The following is a 23,264-nucleotide window of genomic DNA, read 5'->3' as shown; positions in this document are numbered from 1 at the left end:
CATTCTACAAAGAATACCAGAAATTTGTATGCAAAAAATTGTATTCAATTAATACATAAAATACATTATTATTACATGAATTAATACTTAATAAATAAAATATTTTGATTCTTCTATGGCACTTTTTGAAGTCAATGATTCAGTATCATTGTTCTTAATGACAAAAAAAAAAAAAAAAAACCCCTAAGGTAACGAAAGGTAAAGTGACTTGTTCTTGGGCTGCTGACAGGCATCCACTACTGTCTGGACACTTAAAAATCCTTATGTAAGGGGACTGTTACCCCTTACTAAAACTCTGTGGGAGTTTTTGGTTTGCCAGCTCGCAGTATCTGAAGGGGAAGAGTTCATGAGACTGACTGACCCCAGAGACAATGGAAAGCAGCCAACACTCCAGCTCAGCCTGATTGACAGGTTGGACAGGCCAGTGAGGAAGGGGAGAGGCCAGGCCCCGTCCTCCCTGTGAGCTGGGATTGTTCTGGCTCTGTCTCTGAACAAACAAGCTGTGTGCAGAAGAGGTCCTGCAAAGACAGAGAGCTGAAAAGAGCAGTGCAAGCTGTATGAAGAAGTCCTGCAAAAGGAACAGAGAGCTGAGACACTGCTAAGAGGAGTGCAAGCTGTGCTGAGGGGCAGTTTTTGCAGCAGAAGATCCAGGCATACACAGCACAGGGAGTGCAGAGCCTGTGTTGAGCAGCAGACTGGCAGTGCTCAGAGCCAAAAGGAACAGAGAAGCAACACAAGGAGCTGGAACTGGCCAAGCAGCACAGCCTGCAGCTGGATGTGGTGAGCACCTGGGACGAGCAAAGTGTGGGGAAAGGCTCTGGACTGGGAGAGGGGTCTGGCCACTTCGAGCTTGAGACTGTGTGGTCACTACCAGAGCTAGCGTGTCCAGCCTGTAGCCCCCTGCAGCATATCCAGGGCCTCTAAGAAAGAGACTGTGGACTGTCCTTACACCCTGCAGACTGCTGTTTTGATGTCCCTGTGCTACAGAGCAGGGCTGTGTGTTCTCATTTAACCATTCTCATTTTGTCTTATTCTTTTCTCTTTAATCAGTTGATGTTTAATAAATTGTATTTGCTTTGAACCTTATGAAGTGATCACTGGGCCAAGAAGGCCTGCAGTGTAAAGAGAGCACCTCGGAGTGGGGACACCCTAACTCCTGCCCCTAGTGACTACAAGGTCAGGGATTAAGCCCCAGGAAACCTGGGCCCTGCCTTGTTGGGGTTTCAAGGGCTCTGCTACTCCGGAGAGTGGAGGGGGAGCCCTCAGGATCAGGGAGCCGTGGGGTAAAGGAAGTGGGAGCGGGGACTCAGATCCTTTCGCTGGTTCATTTCACCGGGGTGTATAGAAGCCAGGAAAGTTCCCCACAATAGCGGGATCATTCCCCCGCTTACACTTAGAGTGCCCCTGTCTGCCTATGTAGGAATCTGTAAAACACAAAATTGAGTCAAACAGTCTGTGTTTGAAGAGATAAGGCTCCTGGCTTCCACGCTCTTAGTTCCTTTAGTATAGTCCTAGATTACCTAACCCCAAAAGAGGTTTACAGACCCCTCCCCCACACTAGACCTGAAGGGGTTAAAGGCCAGTCCTTGCCACAGCCCTCAGAGCTTGCTCCAACTGCAGAAAGGATTGAAAAGAGAGCAATCTAGCTCAGAAGAGGGAAAACCGGGGGTGGGAGGAATGGACCTTCCTTGAAGGCTCTGCTTTTCCTTTTGCCTTCCATTGGACTGGAGGCTGGTGGAGAAAGGTAAATGGTAGGAAGTGATCCAAGGGAAGGGAGCTTGGAAGCGAGTTTGGGAGCCAGATACTGCTGACCCTCCTAGTGGAGTGGGGTGGGCCAGGCTCCCCTATCAAGTGCTCCTAGTACAGGAGGGCCATAAGCCTCCTGCCCACCTTACTGCACCTCTAAGTAAGAGAGGAACTGGACTGCGAAGCCTACCAACAGGAAGTTGGTGCTATGGATGCTAACCAGTAGGTCAACTGACCCATCAAAGTCTCTATAATGGGGTAGAGGGTAATGGTACCAACTGCCTAATTGCTTGCTGTGAGTTTGCCAAGGTTATCTTACCTGCTTGTAGACACAGAGAAATTGGTGAGTGGCCTTCTTCAGAGTAGTTTCCTTGAATGCTTCCAGGAGTCTATCCTGGGGGATGCAGAGCCATAGTCTACTCCCTTCTAGAGCTGTTCAATTGTCTGGAATTTCCTGCTTTTACGCTTTTATTCCACCCCTGACATGATTGGCAGGGTCAAAGAGGCAGGGCTAGAGTGACCATATGGCAAATGTGAAAAAAACGGGACAAGAACTAAGGGGTAATAGACATCTGTATAAGAGAAAACCCTGAATATCAGAACAGTGCCTAAAAAAGTGGAATGTCTGGTCAGCCTAGATGGAGCCAGCCTTGACCACAGCAGCTCTTTAATGCTTTCATCATTGGTGTGGGGTTTATAAATCCCATCAAACATACATACCCAAAGTCACAGAGTAGGCCTACTTTTGCACACAGTTACTGCCATTGCTGACCAGATACCATGTATGCAAAGGGCCATTCAGACACCACTAACATAAAAATAGCTTACAATTATTACTATACATGGTATTGCTACAAGAGACTGCAGGCCACAATGAGGATCAAGACTGCACTGTGCTGAGCACTGTGCTGAGCACTGCGCAAACACACACTAAATGATAGTTCCTGTCCCAAGGAGCTAGAGTCTAAACAGGTATAGCATTCAACTGGAGAGAGGGCAGGGCAGAACCAGGGGGGCTGACAGACTAGTTAGGCCTCTGGGCCAGGCAGGGGAGCGGGCGCCATGTTCCTAGAAGGGGCAGAGCCTTGGGTGGAAGGGATGAGGCTGGGACTAACTTCCCCCCACCAGTCTTTCAGAACTTTCCCCTACACCATCCAGGGTTCGGGAGCATGCTGCACAGGGCTCCGGCGGCAATTCAAAGGATAGTAGCAGTGGCTAGGAGTCCTGGGACCTTTTCAATTACCAGGCCCCAGGACAGTTGTCCCCTTTGTTCCCTCCCACACTCCATCAGTGGGCCTGGGCAGAACAGAGTGGAAGGGGCTGAAAAGACAGAAGATAATGGAGACAGTGATGGGAATACTAGGAATCATGTCATCTTAGACCAGCTCACAGTTTGGAGACTTCAACAAATTGGTGTTTTTCAGAAGGTAAGTGGACCAGAGCTGAGCAAAGCACTAATAGACCATTTACTTAATCACTATAATTAGCAATTTATCAATGCCTCATGGTAGATGTGCACATACCACACTTTCCTTTTTCAGGCCTTTTTCTTCACACAGACTATGTCTATGCAACAAGCTAAGGGCATGAGTTTCCTGCTCACATACACAGGCTCATGCTACTTCTCATTGAGCTAGCGCAGGTGTAGCAAGAAGTGTAGCTCTTGCAGCAACTGTAGAGAAACGGCTAAGCCACACCAATACAAACCTGACTGAAATCAGGTACGTGTGTACAAGGCACAGCTCAGCCATGCCTCTGCTGTTGCTATCAATGCTCTCACAGTAACACTATTTACACTTTTGCTACCTTAAAGAGAGTACGTATACATGAGCAGAAGTACGCTGTAGTGTAGATATAGCCACAGACTCAGGGCAACAGGCTCTTGATATATATTTTTCTGCAAAATGACTCACACTGTACTTTCTAGTTACAGACTTACATTACACTGTATTGTCTAAAAAATGATATTGCACTCAATTTTACAATCTGGGCTCTCTCTGTAATTTGCTGCAGAGTGCAGTTCCTGCGATAGATCTTGTTATACAATACCTGGGTATGCATTTTACAGCATGTAACAATCTGGCGTACTGGCTACAGACTAATCAAATCATTTTGCTGGCACTACACTTCTATTGTAATCTACAGTGCTACAGTATCTATTAACTCCCACCATATTGTATGTCACTATATACTAATTTGGCTACACACTGGCAATGTCTTATATACCAAATTAACTTACATCCTTCTTTAAACAGACTGCACTGTGTATAAAATTGACTGGGAAATCATGACCTTTACATCTGCATCATAAAGATACATTTTCTCTCATGATACTGTATTAACCATACAATGATGCTTTAATTCCTTTGGTTATACAGTAAGTTAGTACATTTGAAGTGTGTAGTGATATGTGGCTAGAATGCCATACAATATGGGAATTAATAGTGGGTACAATATTGTATAGTAGAGACATCAATGCTTGCTAGTAACTCTTCAGAAACATGACTTTTTAAGGCTGTGTCTTTATTTTAATTCCAGATAAAAACTATGTTACGGTGGAACTAAATTTAGAAGTATGTATTAGCAATTAAAAATAAAATACATTACAGAGATGGTGTAATTAACCCCTAAGTAAGCACTATAAATCAGGAAATAAGTTTAAATTTAAACTAGGGCCCAACCTTTAACTCTGCATTATCATATGTAATTAAAACTCACTGAAATCTTAATTATATATCTGAATTTCACTATTTTAAATACTGGGGTGACGTCCTAGACCATTGAAGCCAATGGGAATATTGGTATTTATATCAGTGAGGCCAGGAATCTACCCTAGATACCAAGACACCAGACCTTCTTGTGAGAATTTTAAATATTAATTGTTCAGGTTCATGTATGTTCACAGTATGGTTCTTAGGTTCATTATGTTACCTTTTTGTCCTTTCTGAGAAAAGTTCCCTCTTCTCTCTCACACACACAGACAACCAGGGAACAAGATAACTCAGAAGTATGGAGGGGGAAAAATAATAACAAATATAGACATATACAACTTAAAGCTGCAGTCCTTCCCCCTGCATGCCTTTGAATTTGCCTGAGTGAGGGAGTTCAGGGTCAGGCTCATGCCTTCTGCATTAGATAATACGTGCAATACAAACATACTAACACATAGAATCAATCATAGAATACTAGAACTGGAAGGGGCCAAGAGGTCATCAAGTTGTGTCCCTTGCCTTCACAGCAGGACCAAGCACTATCTAAATCATCCCTGACAGATGTCTATCTAACCTGCTCTTAAATATCTCCAATTATAGAGATTCCACAATCTCCCTAGCCAATTTATTCCAATATTTAACCACCCTGACAGTTAAGAAGTTTTTCTTAGGATATGTCTACACAGCAGTGTTATATTTTGGAATATAACATCAGTTATTCTGAAATAACATAGTCCACGTCTACATTACAAGCAGTTGTTTTGACATAATGTTGACATAATGTAGAGTTGGAGGACTTTTTATTCTGACTACTATAGCCCTCATTTTACAAGGAGTAAGGGAAATCAGAGGAAGAGCGCTCTTCCTCAGACTTCCTGCTATGTAGACAGTGCCAGAAGCCGAAATAAGCTATTTTGACTTAAGCTAGTCAATTGAAGTAGCTCAAGTTATGTAGCTTATTTCTGCTTTAGCACTGCTGTGTAGACGTGCCCTTAATGTCCAACCTAAACCTCCATTCCTGCAATTTAAAGCTATTGCTTCTTTTTATATCCTCAGAGGAAAACGAGAACAATTTTTCTCCCTCCTCTTTGTAATATCCTTTTAGGTACTTGAAAACTGCTATCATGTCTCCTGTCAGTCTTCTATTTTTCAAAGTAAACAAACCCCATTCTTTCAGTCTTCCTTCATAGGTCATGTTCTCTAGACCTTTAATCATTTTTGTTGCTCTAGTCTGAACCCTCTTCAACTTCTCCACATCTTTCTTGAAATGTGGTGCCCAGAACTAGACACAATATTCCAACTGAGGTCTAATCAGTGCAGAGTAGAGTGGAAGAATGACTTATCATGCCTTACTTACAATGCTCCTGTTAATGCACCCCAGAATCATGTTTGCTTTTTTTTGCAACAGCCTCATGCTGTTGACTCACATTTAGCTTAAGGTCCACTATGAACCCTAGATCCCTTTCTGAAGTACTCCATCCTAGACAGTTACTTCCCATTCTGTATGTGTGAGACTGATTGTTCCTTCCTAAGTGGATTACTTTGCATTTGTCCTTATTAAACTTCATCCTATTTACCTCAGACCATTTCTCTGGTTTTCCCAGATCATTTTGAATTATGACCTTATCCTCCAAAGCACTTGTTACCTCTCCCAGCTTGTTATCATCTGCAGACTTAATAAGCACACTCTGTATGACATTACCTAAATCATTGATGATGGTATTGAAGAGAACTAGTCCCAAAATAGACCCCTGCAAACTCCTACCTGTTATGCCCTTCCAACATGACAGTAACTGAGAACGGTTATCCAGACAGTAATGCACCAACCCTATAGTAGCCCCATCTAGACTGTATTTCCATACTTTATTGATAAGAAGGTCATGCAAGACCATATCAAATGCTTTACTAAGGTCTAGGTATACCACATCTACAGCTTCCCCCTTATTCACAAGACATGTTATTCTATCTAAGAAAGCTATAAGATTAGTTTGATATGATTTGTTCTTTACAAATCCATGCTAGCTGTTACCTATCACATCTTATCTTCCAGACGTTTGCAGATTAATGTATTGATTATTTGCTTCATTACCTTTCCTGGCACAGAAGTTAAGATGACTGGTCTGTAGTTTCCTGGGATGTTCTTATTTCCCTTTTTATACATGGACACTATATTTGCCCCTTTCCAGTCTTCAGGAATATCTTCTGACTCCCAAAACTTTTCAAAGATGGTAGCTAAAGGCTCAGATGCCCCTCCTATCAGCTCCTTGAATATTCTAGAAGGTATTTCATCAGGCCCTGCTGACTTGAAGACATCTACCTTCTCAAAATAATTTTTAACTTGTTCCTTTCCTACTTTAACTTCTGAACCTACCCCATTTTTACTAGCATTCACTATGTTAGGCATCCAGTCACCACCAGCCTTCTTGGTGAAATTAGAAGAGTCCAGTGGTAAACTGAATGTCAAAAAGTTAGAAGGATTCTGGTTGCCTCCTTACTCTGATCTTTAGTAAAATAGTTTCCATAGCAGCCTGACATAATAATAATTATGCTATGTTGAAGACAAGGAGCACCTTCCCAAAGTAACATTCTTAGCAGTGCTGTGCCAAAGATTTTGTATAATTTGCAGTTTGTAAACAGAAACCTTTTTTGAAGCCCTAAATTGTTTAAACAGATTTAAAGATCAGTTTTATAACTCCCTTTATTACTATACAATCAAGAGTAGATTTTTTTATAAAGATTAATCTCTCTAATATACATCTCAGTTTACATGTATACTGGGAGTTCAAAAAGCTGCTATGGTGGATCTTAATGCAGTGTCCTGTGATCCCATTAGATCATCTTCCTGGGGAAGAAGGAAAATAATAGCTCTTTTTTGGTCAGAATGCAAGACAGAAATGGAAATTAATTGGGGGAGGGACAGAAAGAAAGCCCATTTGCCTGACAGACATTGTTTATGTCACTTTTTTATTTTTAACTAGAAAGTAAGCATAATGTGGTGATGAGCACCGTAAATGAAATAGAATAGAGAAGAGCATTCATCTGGACTTGCAGTTCCTCACAAATGGATTCTGAAATTAAAGCTGATGCAACCACCAGGCCATCTGCCTAACTACTGGTCATGTGCCAACAGCTTTATATTTATGTTCTGTGGAGAGGTACTGTTGACTGCTCAGGACACAAACTTCTCTGAGACTGGGGTGAACACAATTAAAAATTCAATTAACAGAGATATCGGGTTAACCTAACATGCGTAGGAGTTTGCACTAAGAGGGCTTGCTGAGTGATGGGTGGGAGGAATGAGGGAAGTGCACATGTATGCACCAAGCATAAATCTATAAGCACAGTGTGACCCTAGAAAAAGCTATATACAGGCAGTCCCTGGGTTACGTACAAGATAGGGACTATAGGTTTGTTCTTAAGTTGAATTTGTATGTAAGTCGGAACAGGCTCCAGATTCAGCCGCTGCTGCTGAAACTGACCAGGGGCTGACTACAGGAAGCTGGAGGCAGAATTGCTCTGCCCCCAGCTTCCTGAAATCAGCCACTAATCAGTTTCAACAGCTGCTGAATCTCCAGCCTGGGACAGAACAGGCACAGACTGCCCTGAAACCTACTGATCTCTAGGAATCTACCAAAGGCACAGGAGTCACACATGCAGAGACCTTGTGCTTCACACTATTTTCTGAGCCCTTCCAATATAATTTCTGAGAGGGCTTCTCTTGCCCACTCACCCTTAGAAGATGGAGAATCAGGAGGATGTTCCCTGATGCACGGAGATTTTAAGATACAATAACTTTTTGCATATTCCTCACAGGGTTGATGTTGCTGTTAAGGAATAATAATATGCTTCTGCTAGCACATCCCTTCTCTACCCCATATCCCTGACCCTGAGGGGCCTGTTCCTATTTTGGGGTTTATACTTCCTGAAACATAAATAGCTCCTCATATCAAGGAAGTGTTATTTGTTATATCATTTGGAGTTCCACAGTTTAGAAAGAAATCACTGGAAACACAGAGAGCTTGAGCAGTTGCAAGTGTCCATTTATTCTATAACTGAGAACTAATTAGAACCAGCTCAACTTGGCTGGGCTGACCCCTACTGACCTAACTCAGTTACTGTAACAACAAGATCTATATCTACAACAACACAATACAGTACATAACATTATTGAACTGAAATTAAGATCACTTCCACATGCAGATTCAGGGCACAATCTTATGATTCTGCTCACATTACTCACACGAGGCTACTTGTCTCATTCAACAGGCTATATGTGCAAATACAGCAAATAGCTTTTGGCTCTGTGCCAATAAAAAACAAGATATTGCGAGTGATATTTTCTAAATATCTTAATTTAGTTCAATTTAATTTGATCTTGTAAGGTCTATGTCTATCTTATTCTCCCACATATTTATAGCATCTGAAACATAACCAGGAAAAGGAGGAGGATGAAATGTGACATCTCATCAACTATTTATCATAATTTATCATACACCATTTATTCTTCAGCCCTTTCTTTCTGATATAGTCTCAGTTATTGGATTGAACTATCTTTTCTGAAATAGCACATGACATGTTTGTGTCAAAGCGACTTTCAATGGAGGCCATCAGCTACTTTTTATAGTAAATGAAATTCAGAAATTTGCATCTGGCTTCTCCTGGAACAAATAAAGTAACCCTTTCCCATGTTACATGACCTTCTCATTCGAAGGACAACTTGCTTCAAGTCTTCTGCATTTCTTAATCTGCCAGCCATGAAGATGGATAATACCTTTCTTAGGTTACATAGAACTTACAGTATATTATATTCTCCTTCTTAAGGATTCTAGCTGTAATTTTCTCTTTTCTAGTAACTGGGATTTGCACATTGTTCCATATGGTGATGCATATTCTAGCTAGCCACTCTGTCATGCTGCCATTGCATTTTTAACAATGCCGCTAGTAACTGACGTTATCAAATTCTGCAGAATTTTGTTTCAAAACTTAGTTCCCAGACTGGTCTCTGCAAAAATACTGGCATCCCAACATGAAGTCTAGAGTCATATGGTCATATTACATGTCTTTGTAGAGTCATAGCAGTCATTACTCAGAGGCTGTCTTTAGCATTCTCAGGAAGCCTCCTCGGGAGGGAGATAAGCTTCTCCTAAGGCCTACTGTTTTTTTTCTTTCCTAATGGCTCATTGTCTTGAACAGGCCTTTTCCCACTGAGCTATCTAGAATGAGAGCATCTGGTTTTGTGGGCATTCCCCATGTGTAACTACATTTTGAAATACAGATATATAGACACTATTCACAATTTCAGATAAAGAAATGATATATGCATACAAATAGGATAATCATAATCGGAACCTTTTCAGTGACATCTCACATGACCCATCTTGCACAAAATACATTATGTCATAATCATACCACAATAACATCACTGTGAAGAATATAAGATGCAGTGTCACATACACCTCCCACGGACTTTACTGGGAGATAGGGCAATATTTTTGAAACCCTACCACTCATATACAAGGACTTGGTATGCCAATGTTCCATGTTTGATGCTCTCTTTTTCTCATGCTTTCTCTCAGGTTTCTTTTTGCCCCTCAAATATTATTTTCTTTCACATAACTTGAATCTTTCTCATATTGATTGGACAGCTTCATGCACTATAATATTTTGATCCACTGGTCCCTATCTTAGTGATTCCCAACTCATGGGTCACAACCCCCAGTGTGTTCATGAAAGACAATTTGCGGTCTATGAGAGGAAGGGGTTGCAAGATTTGGAAAAAATTATTACAATCTAAAGCAGGGCTACTCAACATGTAGCCTGCGGCTCATTTGTTTGCGGCCCGTGATGCGATTTGGGTTTATGCAGGGCTCAACACACAGCCTGCAGGTGGGATCCTTTGAAAATGACAAGGCATCTCCCAGGTGGGGTGAACATTGAAAGATGTAAGTGGATGGGCTGGCTGGGGCATTTCTAGCCCAAGGGAGGAAGTGCCAGGAGCGCTGAGGCTTTGTGGAAAGTGTTTTGTATTCATGCTCGTCAGTGTGAAAGAGGCTATTTGCATATATTTGCATATATATTTGCATATATCTGCAATCACACCTAAGTTGCAGCCCTTGTCATGCGCTGTGAGTATCATTGTGACTCCCAGGGCTTCCAAAGTTGAGTAGTCCTGCTCTAAAGCAAGGACAATCTTGCTCTACCAATTCTTTTAAACTTTTACCCTTCAGGGTCAAGTATCCTCCATCAGCCTCTTGAAACACACACACAAATAAATTACATAGGTTTATCACTGTTAGCACTGACACAGTTTTTTTCATCTCATTTTTATAATAAATTATAGGAATTTACTTCAAATAAAGGATGACCAACTTGTAAAGACAAGAAACATCACATGCTCTCAACACTAACTTCACCTTCAGCTACCTAATAATAGTGTGATGGAATGGTTGCTTTGCACTGGAATGGCTAGTGTTAAAACAGCCCGGGGAGAAGGATGAGGCTGGGAGCCAATTGGGAGAGAGATTGTGGCCACCAATCAGAGTCCAGCACAGTTGTATAAAAAGATAGTTGGCCACGAGGAATTCACACTAGCTCCATCTCTGGAGGGAGAGGGATCTAGATGCCTGTTAGAAAAGGTAATGTGGACAGAACAGTACTGGGGAAAGGCAGGATGAACCATGGGAACTCAGGCCTGAACAGACCCCAGGCTGAGAACCAGCAACAGGGGTCCACGGACATACTAGGGTTGCAGAGGAGCAACCAGGGCACAAAAAGGCAACAAGTCCAAACCCCCACTGCCAATGATGAAGTGGCCAGTTCAGACTGCAGTTTGCCCCTGAGAGAAGGTGTTAGAGGATGAACAGTGGTGAGTCACTGAGGCAAGTGGTCATTTTGGGGTAACGGGTTTTCCCACAAGGGGAGGACTTCGGAGTGGGGGCTCTGCCATGGGGCAGAACTCTAAGGGAAGGGTGCCACGTGGATCCTGATGAGTGGTAGAGAATGGACACAAAGACAGGTAATAGCAGGAGAGACACTGGGGGTATGTCTACGCTACAGAGTTTTGTCGGAAAAATAGGCATTTTTCCGACAAAACTTGAGTTACGTCCACACTGCAGTTGTGTTCTTCTGAAAGCAAATTGAAAGAACAGAGGGGTTTTTTCTGGCATTGGTAATCTTCTTTCTATGAGGAAGAATACTATTTTTGAAAGAGCTCTTTCGGGAAAAGCTATGTGTGGATGGGGAAGAGAGAGTTCTTTCAAAAGAAGAGGAAAGAGGAAAAAGCACAGGTGCCCTGGTGTCCACTCCATCCATAATAATCACAGTTTAAATGAGAGATAGCATCCATTCTGTGTGGACGCTATCTTTTGAAAAAGCAGATCGCTTTTTCAATGTGCTTTTGTTTATGGATGCTCTCTTTTGGAAGAAGATTTTCTGGAAGATCTCTTCCGAAAAAAGGTTCTTCTGAAAGAAGCCTGCAGTCTAGACATAGCCAGTGCCAGGAGAGAGTGCTCTGAGGCTGGTCTGAGCTAATTCCCAGAATGACCAGCAGGAAGCACCGCAGTAGTGAGTCACAAACTGCTACAAATAGCCTCTACCAATGTATCTTTTAATCTATATCATGCATCTTTCACATCCCTTTAGGTCAGTGTTACTCAACCAGTGGTATGAGTACCCTTAGGTGTACTCGAGAGAAGTCTCGGGGGTACATAAATACAACTGAAATTTGGAGAAAACTGGAATTTTTTTTTAGTTTTACAGCTCTTTATTATTTTTGTATTTTTTACACCCAAAAATTTCATCACCTGCCTGGCTACGATTAAATTGTTTAAACAAATGTGTTGCAATTGTAGAAAAAAAATCTGTGTGTCTGAAAACTGTAGGTATTGGGGGTACTTATAGTATCTTATAATTTTTATTTTTTGAAGAAGGGGTACTTTATAAAAAAAAAGGTTGAGAAACACTGCTCTAGGTCATGTACTATTAATAACTTACAAACAAATACACCCATAACCATCCCAATTAATGTAATGTCAACAAAATGACACTCAGGTTGCATCTAAACTACGAGCCTCTTCCGCAAGAGGAAATGCAAATGGAGTGCTCATTTGCATAGGTCACACTCTCATTTGCATTTCCTCCTCAGATCCCTTTTGTGCAAGAGGTTTTTGCACAAAAAAGAACTGTGGAGACGGTAGACAAAAAATGAGGAAGAACGGGTCTTGTGCAAAAGAGGCTCGTAGTTTAGATGCAGCCTGTGTGTCAGAGCCTTGCTCCAGTGCTCTGCCATTGTAAATAGGTTTTGCACTGATAATCTCTGCTGTGTCATGGAAGACAAAAATCTCTCCTCAGGCAACAGAATAGAAGTGAGAGCATATCATGGACACTAAAAAAGTAGCAGATCTACAGTAGCTGTTCAGTTCTTGCATTGTCTCCCCACAGAAAATAATCAGTGGTTTAGCAGCCCAACTTGCACTTCTCTTATAAGCCACTTTCTAATTTTCCCCACAATGCACAGCCTCCCTCTCCTTTATGCAGAGATTTGGTATCCTACTCCCACAATAATGTGAATTTGCATTGGGCTATAGTCAGGGCACTGTGTGACTTTTGTCAAAATTGTTTCCTAATAGAGCCACCACCCACTTTTCTCAACAGGAACTGTAAAGCTCAATCAGCTCAGTCTGGTGAGGAGGTGTTTAATTTAACTTGAGTTGGTATCACTGTTGAAACTGTGTAAAGCCTTATGGATGTTCTGGGCCTGACCTATGGTCTTAGGTCTTGTGGACTCACTGCATTTATACAACAGGAGGGCAAAGTGAATGCAAAATGCTACCAAGGGCGTGAATGAAGAATTCTCCTTCAGTACCATTATACATTAATTTGGTTATAGATTTTAAGGAATCATGATAATCTAGTCTCACCTCCTCCATAACAAAGGCCACAGAATTTCACCAGATGTTTTCTGTATCAGCCCTGTAATTTCTCGATAAGCTACATGATAAGCATATGTTTTAGAAAGAGACAGCCAGTCTTGTTTTAAAGACTTCAAATAACCGAAGCAAAATGCAGGACAATGTAGCACTTTAAAGACTAACAAGATGGTTTATTAGATGATGAGCTTTCGTGGGCCAGACCCACTTGAAGTGGGTCTGGCCCACGAAAGCTCATCATCTAATAAACCATCTTGTTAGTCTTTAAAGTGCTACATTGTCCTGCATTTTGCTTCAGCTACCCCAGACTAACACGGCTACATCTCTACCACTATTCAAATAACCGAGACTCCTCAAACCCCCTATGTAAGTTTCTCTCAAGATTTATTACACACACTGTTAAAAATATGCACTTTATTTCTAGTCCAAATTTTTCTAGCTTCAGCTCCATCCACTGACTCTTTGCTATATTAAAAAGCCCTCTGCTATCAGAAGCTCGTCCCCATGTCAATACTTGTAGACTGCAATCAAGTCACCTCTTAACCTTCTCTTGGAAAAACTAAATAGATTCAGCTTCCTTAGACTCTCGTTGCAAGTCTATTTCAGACCTCACATTCATTTTTATGAACCCTTTCCAATTTGTCAATATCCTCTTCAAAACATAGGTACTAGAACTGGACACATTGTGAAAGTAATGGTCGCACTTATGCTGTACAGAGTGGTAATACTGCCTCCTTACTTTTACTAGATAGGTGCTGGCTCATACATCCAAATAATTACAGTAACTCTCTTAGCTACATTATCAAACTGAGGACATGTTCAGTTTGTTATCCTTCATGACCCTAATTCCCCTTCTGAATCATTGCTTTCCATAACACAATCTCCTCTCTATAAATCCCACCCTTCATTCTTGGTTCCCAAAGGTAGGAACTTGCATCTGGCTATATTAAAACACATTGTTCAAGTATGCCCAGCTTTACGTATGATTTAGATCATTCTCTAAAACTGTCCTTTCCTTACTGTATTTACCATTCACCAATTTTAATGTCATCGGCAAATGTCACCAGTAATGATGTTATATTTTCTTCCAAATCACTGAAAAAGATACTGAATAGCAGTGGGATGAGACCAGATCTCTGTGGGACACCACTAGAAACATCTTCACTGGATAATTACTCCCACTTTACATTTTTTTGAGAATTTATCAGGTAGGCAATTTTTAATCGATTTAATATGGGATGCATTTATTTTATGTAGTGCTATTTTTAAATCAAAATATTATAGGAGATTTAGTCAAATATCTTGCAGAAGTTCATGCATTTTATAACATGTAAATACAGCCATATTTCTCAACCTCATCTGTAATCTCATCAACTATATCAACTATATTTGTTTGACAAGACCTATTTTCCATAAACTACACTGACTGGCATTAGTTATGTTTCCATCATTAAATCTTCACCAGTTACATCCTAGATCAGCTTTTCTGTAAGCTTGTCAAGAATCAATGTCAAGGTAACTCACCCTTAGTTACCTGGGTTTTTCCTTTTTTATCTTTTTAAAATACTAGCAGAACATTGTTTTTTCCCAATCTTCTGGAATTTACCCACTATTATAAGATTTGTAAATATCACTGTCAACAACTTCAGAGAACTCCATAACCAATTCTTTCATAAAAGATTTATCTCAAGATCAAATGTAAATGACAATCCAAGGTACATGATACTAGAGAGTCAGGCTCCTTATATTTGTATATTGCTACACACTCCACATGAGCGTGGTTTAAATTACCTATAACTTACAAATTTACAGTAACCCCCAAAAACCCAAAACAAAAACAAGCACCAAAAGCAATCATAAATGCCTTACACTGGAAAAAAAATGCCTTACAGTGGGAGATTTAATGAGTTCAGTTTCTTTAGTTTATGAAAAGGAAGATTGAAACATGACTTGATCTCTAAGGTACCTAAAATACTTTGGGTGTCTTGCTCTTTATTATTCATCAAGCATCAGGTTTCCACATGTGATGGGGAAAAGTTGTTCAAGCACATACTTGTTCCTGCTCCTGGTCTTGGTTCATACAGATTCTAATACAGAAAATGGGTATAGAGAATAACACTTGTGTGCATGCAGGCATTCAAATTGTTCAAAGTGCATTTGTAAATATTTGAATGTATAATTTTTCAGATGCAAGAGCAGAGGTCATGGACTGAAAATTGGGCCCTTATAGTTGGCTCTCAGCATATGAAATTGCTTATTGATATCAGTAGCATGTGATGACAAAAAAGTATGAACACTGACAAAAATCATTAAGGAATTTAATATATGCTTTCTGTAGCTACACAATTGAGAGATTGAAGTGTAATTTTTTTCACATTCTTCTCACTAATCAAGCATTACATGCTCAGAAAGAAAGATTAAAGTGTGTGTGTTTCAGATATCACTTACCTTTTTTCAAATACAAATTATTTTGTTAAATAAGGGCCATATAATCCTGCTGGTTTATAATAATGTATGTAGGAGAGACTATGTCCTGAAGGCTTTTAAAAACCAAAATCCTAGCCATCCCTGCCACCCTAACTCAAATGAAATCCCCTAGGCTGAATGAGAAATGAATGTGGTATCATCAAAGGTATCAACCTCTGTGTTTGATCCCTCATATGTAAATGTAACCCCTGTTCTATTGCCAGGCTTAATAAAAGCACTATGTTGTGTTCTTCTATTATAGGATTATCAAAAAGTGGTTGTACACTATAGAGCTAGCAGAAATAAAACCCAAAATAAAATATTCACCCGCACTTTAGTAGAATATCCATATGTTACTATTTCAAAAATATTTGGTTCTTGCCTTAATCAAACTTATATGTATATTTAGCTAACATTATTTATTATAATAATTTCTATTTATCAGAACAACATTGTATGCTTATTATGTTGAATGACCTACACTCTTAAAAGAAAGCCATAGAAGCTGTAGGGAAAGTGCCAGTGCTCGTCGAAACTGAGTAATGCTAATTTTCTTTTCTAGTTATACCTCTATTCCACAGCAAATACATACCTTCCTCTGTTATAAAATCTTCAAATCACCCAACCTGCAATGATCTACAATTGTGGATTTCCAGTCAGATTTCTTTTTCTTGAAGACTGATTTTAAATTGAATAATCAGATAATAGCTAAATTAGCTCTAATATCTGTTCAAGCCACTTTGTCAGACTCTTTCAGTATCCTGTATCTGTCTAGTCTTGATCTCCCAAGGCTGTCACAAACAGCTGACAATGAAATATAACCAACCAGTGTAATAATTATAAGTTCATTTCCATATGATTTCCAACAGAATTCAGCACAGACTTAATTATACTCCATGAAGATGACAGTAAAACTCATATTCCCAGCTTTAGAGCTTTGGAAACTCTCACACTTCAGATTTGCTTGAAAAATAGAACACAAGTCATCAGTGCCACACTGGTGTGCGTGCAATTTAGTACTAAGCCAGAGGATTCTTTTTTCAAATGGCCAGATTTGTGCTGTGATTTCTAAGCATTTTTTCTCAATTGCATAGGAATAAAGTTACAGAGCCAAATTAATTCCTGGCATAACTGGCTTCTGTCTGTGTAAAGTCTCTGGTGTTGGAAAGTTAACTACACTGGTTATGTAAGGAGCGTGACCAAAGCAAGTTGGGGATGCACCAGTTCAATGCACATTCACAGCACCATCTACCATATAGGTTTCTGTGGAGCTCTGACCATAGCTCAAAGCTCCCCCTGTCTTTGGTAAATAGCAAATTCCCAACAGAGCACTGGGGACTTTACTGCTGCAAAGGGATGCAGCTTGCACCTTGCTACACCAATGAGGATCCATAAAATTAATAGCAGCACATTTGTAGATAGTGTATAGGAGGGGGGAAAAGTGGCCAATATCACACAGTGCATATATAATAGGACAAATCCCATTCTCATAGAAGTCAGTGCCATATCTATCACCATTGAGTTTAACTTACTGTAGGATCAGGCCCAAAGTGATAAAAGAAGCCCATCATTCTGCAATGAAACTTAAACACTATAAACAAAACAACCTGCGAGTACACCTAGAATACATAAACAGAGTCATAAGAAAAGTGAAGAGCTTGAAAACCCATTCTGAACAGATAAGAAATTTCTATGACAACCCAGTAACTGTAAATGGCAACTTAAATAATAGTGAACAAACAACGTGGAAGAATCAGAGCTGTGAAAATGAAATGAATATAGCTGATTTCAGGAGATAGGATAAGAGTAATTGTAATACCCATCTGGAGACATTTCTCTGTGCTTCCACACAGCTTATTTTTGCACAGCAAAACCTCAGTGGTTTCTGCAGGAGAGCAGGTGAGATTTGGACTTAGATATCATATTCAGGTCCTTCCCACATTATTACAGAATTCATTTTTTCTTATTAAAATTGCTTTTATTACCATATAAACTGTGGATCTCATTCATTTCTCCTTTATCTCGTGCTTCCAAACCTAACATTTTCCACAGGCTGTTCGAAGCTTTTTTATACCAGTCCCCCTACTTGGAAACCTATGAAGAGAGGAAATACTAGGGGAGTCCAAGGGCTCACTCTCTCTCTGTATCTCCTTTTTCCCGGTGCACTTTCTTGAGAAAGGCACAATATGCCTGTGTTGTGGAATTGCAGATGAAGTCGGCATACCTTTACATTGAAAATAATACCTACTATGGGATTTCTATCTTTCTGCCATGAGAGAGGGAAATAAATCTTGTTCAAAACACACTCTCAAAATCCAGCGACCTCAGCTGCCCTACAGCTTGTCAAGAATAAAAAGACTTCATCCTGTCATCCTATGATATCACTGAAAGGAGAAAGGTTTCCTGGTAACTACAGGGAAATTCACACTATGGACTAACCTTCAACAGGTTACAATAATACTGCAAATAACCCCCAATAGCCAATCTTTCGTGTTCTAAGTGACCACTACACAGCATCCCCAGGTTTCCCGTACCGTTGTTATGACCTTTGGTCTACTAGAGGGCGGATTTTTGCTGATGGTTTCAACAGACTTCTTAATATGCCAGCCGTCTCCAAATGGATGTTCTGCGTTGGATGTTACATGGTTTAGTTTTACAATTTCCTCTCTGATGTATTTAACAATTTCTGCTCATTGGGGCTGGTGTTTTTAAGACACACATTTGTTTTTTATGAGGATGCAAAGGGAAACAACAAGCTTTACTCTAGCATGTGTTCAGTGCATTGCAGACAGTCATAGTGTAGACAAGGTCTGATACAGCTAGGCAATCTAAGTTGTTAACGCAGTTAAGCCTTTTCATGTATTAGTCTGATCTGCCTGCTTCTCTCCTACCATGGAGTGACTTTAACTCCGGGCACAGTTGCCGCATGGAAGTTTTGCCTTGACACCCGTACACACACATACACATACACACATAGTGCCATCTCTGCGGGGAGGCTTATTAACCATTGATCGTCAGTGTTAATCTCCCTCAGGGATGCGCGTTTCTCTATGAGCCCCCTAACACCTTCACCGCAGGCGGGATATTAACCCTGGCGTATCGATTCCCAGGACAGGTGAGTTTCTCCGGGCTTCTTCTCACTGCCAAGAGGCTGTTTGTTGATTAACGCTCGGCGGCCGGTGCTGGTGAAGGGGATCAGCACGACCATCCCCCTGTGTGCCCGAATGCGGACCCCGAGAGGCGGGTGCCCGCAGGCATGAGCCTCTTCCCCGCGCCCGCAGCACCGCCGGGGCCCCTGACTCACCCGAGGTGAGCTGCATCCAGGCGCAGATCTTGTAGACGGTGGCCGTGTTGCAGAAGAAGAAGAGGATGAAGCAGACGATGCAGGCGATGATGAGCGTCATAGAGAGCCCGATGAAGAAGGAGGCGGCTTTGAAGGCTCCGGCGGGCAGGCTGGAGAAGTCTGTGAAGCTGCCCCGGCAGGTGAGTTCCCGGGAGAAGCCGTTGCCGATGCAGTAGTGGAAGAGCCCGAAGTAGCCCGCCTGCGGGGTGTCCACGCCGTCGCCGATCCAGTAGGGCTGGATGAAGCACACCACGTTGACGATGGCAAAGCAGATGGTGAAGATGGCCCAGAGCACGCCGATGGCCCGCGAGTTCCGCACGTAGTTGGTGTGATAGAGCTTGGCCGCCTCCTGTGCCGGCAGCATCCCCGCCGCTGCCGAGGCGGCTCCCGCCGCCCCCGCCGTCGCCGCCGCCGCTCCGGGCATCCTCCCCGAGAGAGCCCCGCGCGGTGCACTGCCCGCCCCGGCGCTGCGACAGCCAGACCCTCCGCCCCGCGTCACACGCTTCGCGGCATCCCCCGCCGCCGCCTAGGGGGCGAGCATCCCCAGCCGGCAGGCGCCGCTGGCCCGGGCGAGAGCCCGCCCTGCTGCCGTAGCCGCGGCCCGGCGCTGCGGCGGCCACTGGGCGAGTGCAGGAAAAACCCCGGCGCTGCCAGGCGCGCGGCTGCCCCGGCTGCTGCTGCGCAACCGCGTCCAGGCGCTGAGCCCGGGGGGGTGGGGATAGGGTGGTTTGATGGCGCGCGCTCAGGTGGGCAGCTGCCCTTGGCGTGGGGGCTGCCTGGCGCGCTCCACTCCCGCGTCCGAGGGAAAGCAGTGAGGGGAACAGACTGGCTGTGTTTGTGGGGGGGAGCAGTGAGGGGAACAGACTGGCTGTGTTTGTGGGGGGGGGCAGTGAGGGGAACAGACTGGCTGTGTTTGTGGGGGGGGGCAGTGAGGGGAACAGACTGGCTGTGTTTGTGGGGGGGGAGCAGTGAGGGGAACAGACTGGCTGTGTTTGTGGGGGGGGAGCAGTGAGGGGAACAGACTGGCTGTGTTTGTGGGGGGGGAGCAGTGAGGGGAACAGACTGGCTGTGTTTGTGGGGGGGGAGCAGTGAGGGGAACAGACTGGCTGTGTTTGTGGGGGGGGGCAGTGAGGAGAACAGACTGGCTGTGTTTGTGGGGGGGGGAGCAGTGAGGGGAACAGACTGGCTGTGTTTGTGGGGGGGGAGCAGTGAGGAGAACAGACTGGCTGTGTTTGTGGGGGGGGGGCAGTGAGGGGAACAGACTGGCTGTGTTTGTGGGGGGAAAGCAGTGAGGGGAACAGACTGGCTGTGTTTGTGGGGGGGGAGCAGTGAGGAGAACAGACTGGCTGTGTTTGTGGGGGGGAGCAGTGAGGAGAACAGACTGGCTGTGTTTGTGGGGGGGCAGTGAGGGGAACAGACTGGCTGTGTTTGTGGGGGGGCAGTGAGGGGAACAGACTGGCTGTGTTTGTGGGGGGGAGCAGTGAGGGGAACAGACTGGCTGTGTTTGTGGGGGGGGCAGTGAGGGGAACAGACTGGCTGTGTTTGTGGGGGGGGGAGCAGTGAGGGGAACAGACTGGCTGTGTTTGTGGGGGGGGGAGCAGTGAGGGGAACAGACTGGCTGTGTTTGTGGGGGGGGGAAGCAGTGAGGGGAACAGACTGGCTGTGTTTGTGGGGGGAAAGCAGTGAGGGGAACAGACTGGCTGTGTTTGTGGGGGGGGGCAGTGAGGGGAACAGACTGGCTGTGTTTGTGGGGGGGAGCAGTGAGGGGAACAGACTGGCTGTGTTTGTGGGGGGGGGAAGCAGTGAGGGGAACAGACTGGCTGTGTTTGTGGGGGGAAAGCAGTGAGGGGAACAGACTGGCTGTGTTTGTGGGGGGGGGCAGTGAGGGGAACAGACTGGCTGTGTTTGTGGGGGGGAGCAGTGAGGGGAACAGACTGGCTGTGTTTGTGGGGGGGAGCAGTGAGGGGAACAGACTGGCTGTGTTTGTGGGGGGGGAGCAGTGAGGGGAACAGACTGGCTGTGTTTGTGGGGGGGGGGGGGGAGCAGTGAGGGGAACAGACTGGCTGTGTTTGTGGGGGGGGAGCAGTGAGGGGAACAGACTGGCTGTGTTTGTGGGGGGGGGAGCAGTGAGGGGAACAGACTGGCTGTGTTTGTGGGGGGGCAGTGAGGGGAACAGACTGGCTGTGTTTGTGGGGGGGGAGCAGTGAGGGGAGCAGACTGGCTGTGTTTGTGGGGGGGAGCAGTGAGGGGAACAGACTGGCTGTGTTTGTGGGGGGGCAGTGAGGGGAACAGACTGGCTGTGTTTGTGGGGGGGAGCAGTGAGGGGAACAGACTGGCTGTGTTTGTGGGGGGGGGCAGTGAGGGGAACAGACTGGCTGTGTTTGTGGGGGGGAGCAGTGAGGGGAACAGACTGGCTGTGTTTGTGGGGGGGGAGCAGTGAGGGGAGCAGACTGGCTGTGTTTGTGGGGGGGAGAGCAGTGAGGGGAACAGACTGGCTGTGTTTGTGGGGGGGAGCAGTGAGGGGAACAGACTGGCTGTGTTTGTGGGGGGGCAGTGAGGGGAACAGACTGGCTGTGTTTGGGGGGGGCAGTGAGGGGAACAGACTGGCTGTGTTTGTGTGTGGGGGGGGGGAGCAGAAAGGCTGTGTTCCGGGGCAGGAGGGGGAGCAGTGAGGGGAACAGACTGGCTGTATTTTGCGGGGGGGGGGGGAGTAGAAAGGCTGTGTCCCAGGGTGGGAGGGGGGAGCAGTGAAGGAAACAGAAAGGCTTTGGGGGGTGGGGGGCGGAGCAGAAAGTCTGTTTCCCGGGGTGGGAGCGGGGAGCAGTGAAGGGAACAGAAGGCTGTGTCCCCAGGCGGGAGGGGGATGGGAAGCCATGAGGGAGCAGAAAGTAGGTGTCCCTGGTAGGGATGTGAAGGACTAGTCAAGCAGTCCACCCCCCCCCCCCCCTCACCTTGCCTCTATCAGATAGAGGCAGCAAGGGGGGGGGAGTAGGGAGGGTACTAGAAAGTGGCAGTTCCCCTTGAAGTCTGGGACCAGACCCTGGGCTCCAGGGGCGCTGCTGCTTTGAAAAGCGCATGCAGCTGAGGTTAGCTGGGGTGCGTCCAGGCTGCATGTAGCGTTTCAAATCAGCAGCACTGGTGGAGCCCAGGATCAGCTAGCTTCAGGCTCCTCTTGACATTTCAAAGCCCCAGCCGCAGCAGAGAGCCCAGGGGAAGTTCCCAGCTGATCTCAGGCTTAGTGTGGCACTTTTGCCTTTGAAGTGTAGCAACAGCCCTAGTTGAATAGTCAATGCAAAATGTTTGATACTTGATACTTAACATCCTTAGTCCCAGGGGGTATGTCTACATTACCCCACTAGTTTGAACTAGCAGGGTAATGTAGGCATACCGCACGTGCAAATGAAGCCCGGGATTTGAATTACCCGGGCTTCATTTGCATAAGCGGGGGGCCGCCATTTTTAAAACCCCGCTGGTTCAAACCCCGTGCAGCGCGGCTACACGGGACACGAACTAGGTAGTTCGAACTAGGCTTCCTTATGAAATGAGGAGTAACGGTAGTTCGAACTAGGAAGCCTAGTTCGAACTACCTAGTTCGTGCCCCGTGTAGCCGCGCTGCACGGGGTTCGAACCAGCGGGGTTTTAAAAATGGCGGCTCCCCGCTTATGCAAATGAAGCCCGGGAAATTCAAATCCCGGGCTTCATTTGCAAGTGCGGTATGCCTACATTACCCCGCTAGTTCAAACTAGGAGGGTAGTGTAGACATACCCAGGGTGAGTAGTAACTGGGGAGAGCAGTGAGGGGAGCAGAAAAGCTGGGTCAGATGGCAAGGGGAAGCAGTGAGGGACAAGCAAAAAGGCTGTGACCTGGGCCAGGAGCAGGATGGGAAGCAGTGAGGGGAGCAGAAAGGCTGTGTCCCGAGGGCTAGAAGAAGTCCTGGGGAGCGGAATTATCTAGGTAATCATCCCTCTCCTGTCATCCATCCCCAGCCTCTGACAAACAGGTTAGGGACACAATATCTACCCATCCTAACTAACAGCCATTGATGAACCTAACCTCCATGAATTTATTCTC

The 23,264-nt window shown here is 44.4% G+C and overlaps 1 protein-coding gene across 2 annotated transcripts in view; it reads right to left on the bottom strand.

Annotated features, from left to right (window-relative positions):
- Positions 1-19,852, bottom strand: part of LHFPL3 (LHFPL tetraspan subfamily member 3) — a 409,589-nt gene extending 389,737 nt beyond the window's left edge. For both annotated transcript variants that reach the window (XM_075926941.2, XM_075926935.2), the window contains exon 1: positions 19,155-19,852. In XM_075926941.2, the coding sequence (XP_075783056.1) occupies positions 19,155-19,617 (463 nt within the window). In that variant the 5' untranslated portion in view covers positions 19,618-19,852. The remainder of the gene's footprint in view (positions 1-19,154) is intronic.
- Positions 19,853-23,264: the final 3,412 nt, after the last annotated feature.

This window comes from Pelodiscus sinensis, chromosome 1 (genome assembly GCF_052426305.1).
Source record: "Pelodiscus sinensis isolate ZL-2025 chromosome 1, ASM5242630v1, whole genome shotgun sequence".
Taxonomy (NCBI): Eukaryota; Metazoa; Chordata; order Testudines; family Trionychidae; genus Pelodiscus; species Pelodiscus sinensis.
This window is presented reverse-complemented; position numbering and strand designations above follow the sequence as displayed.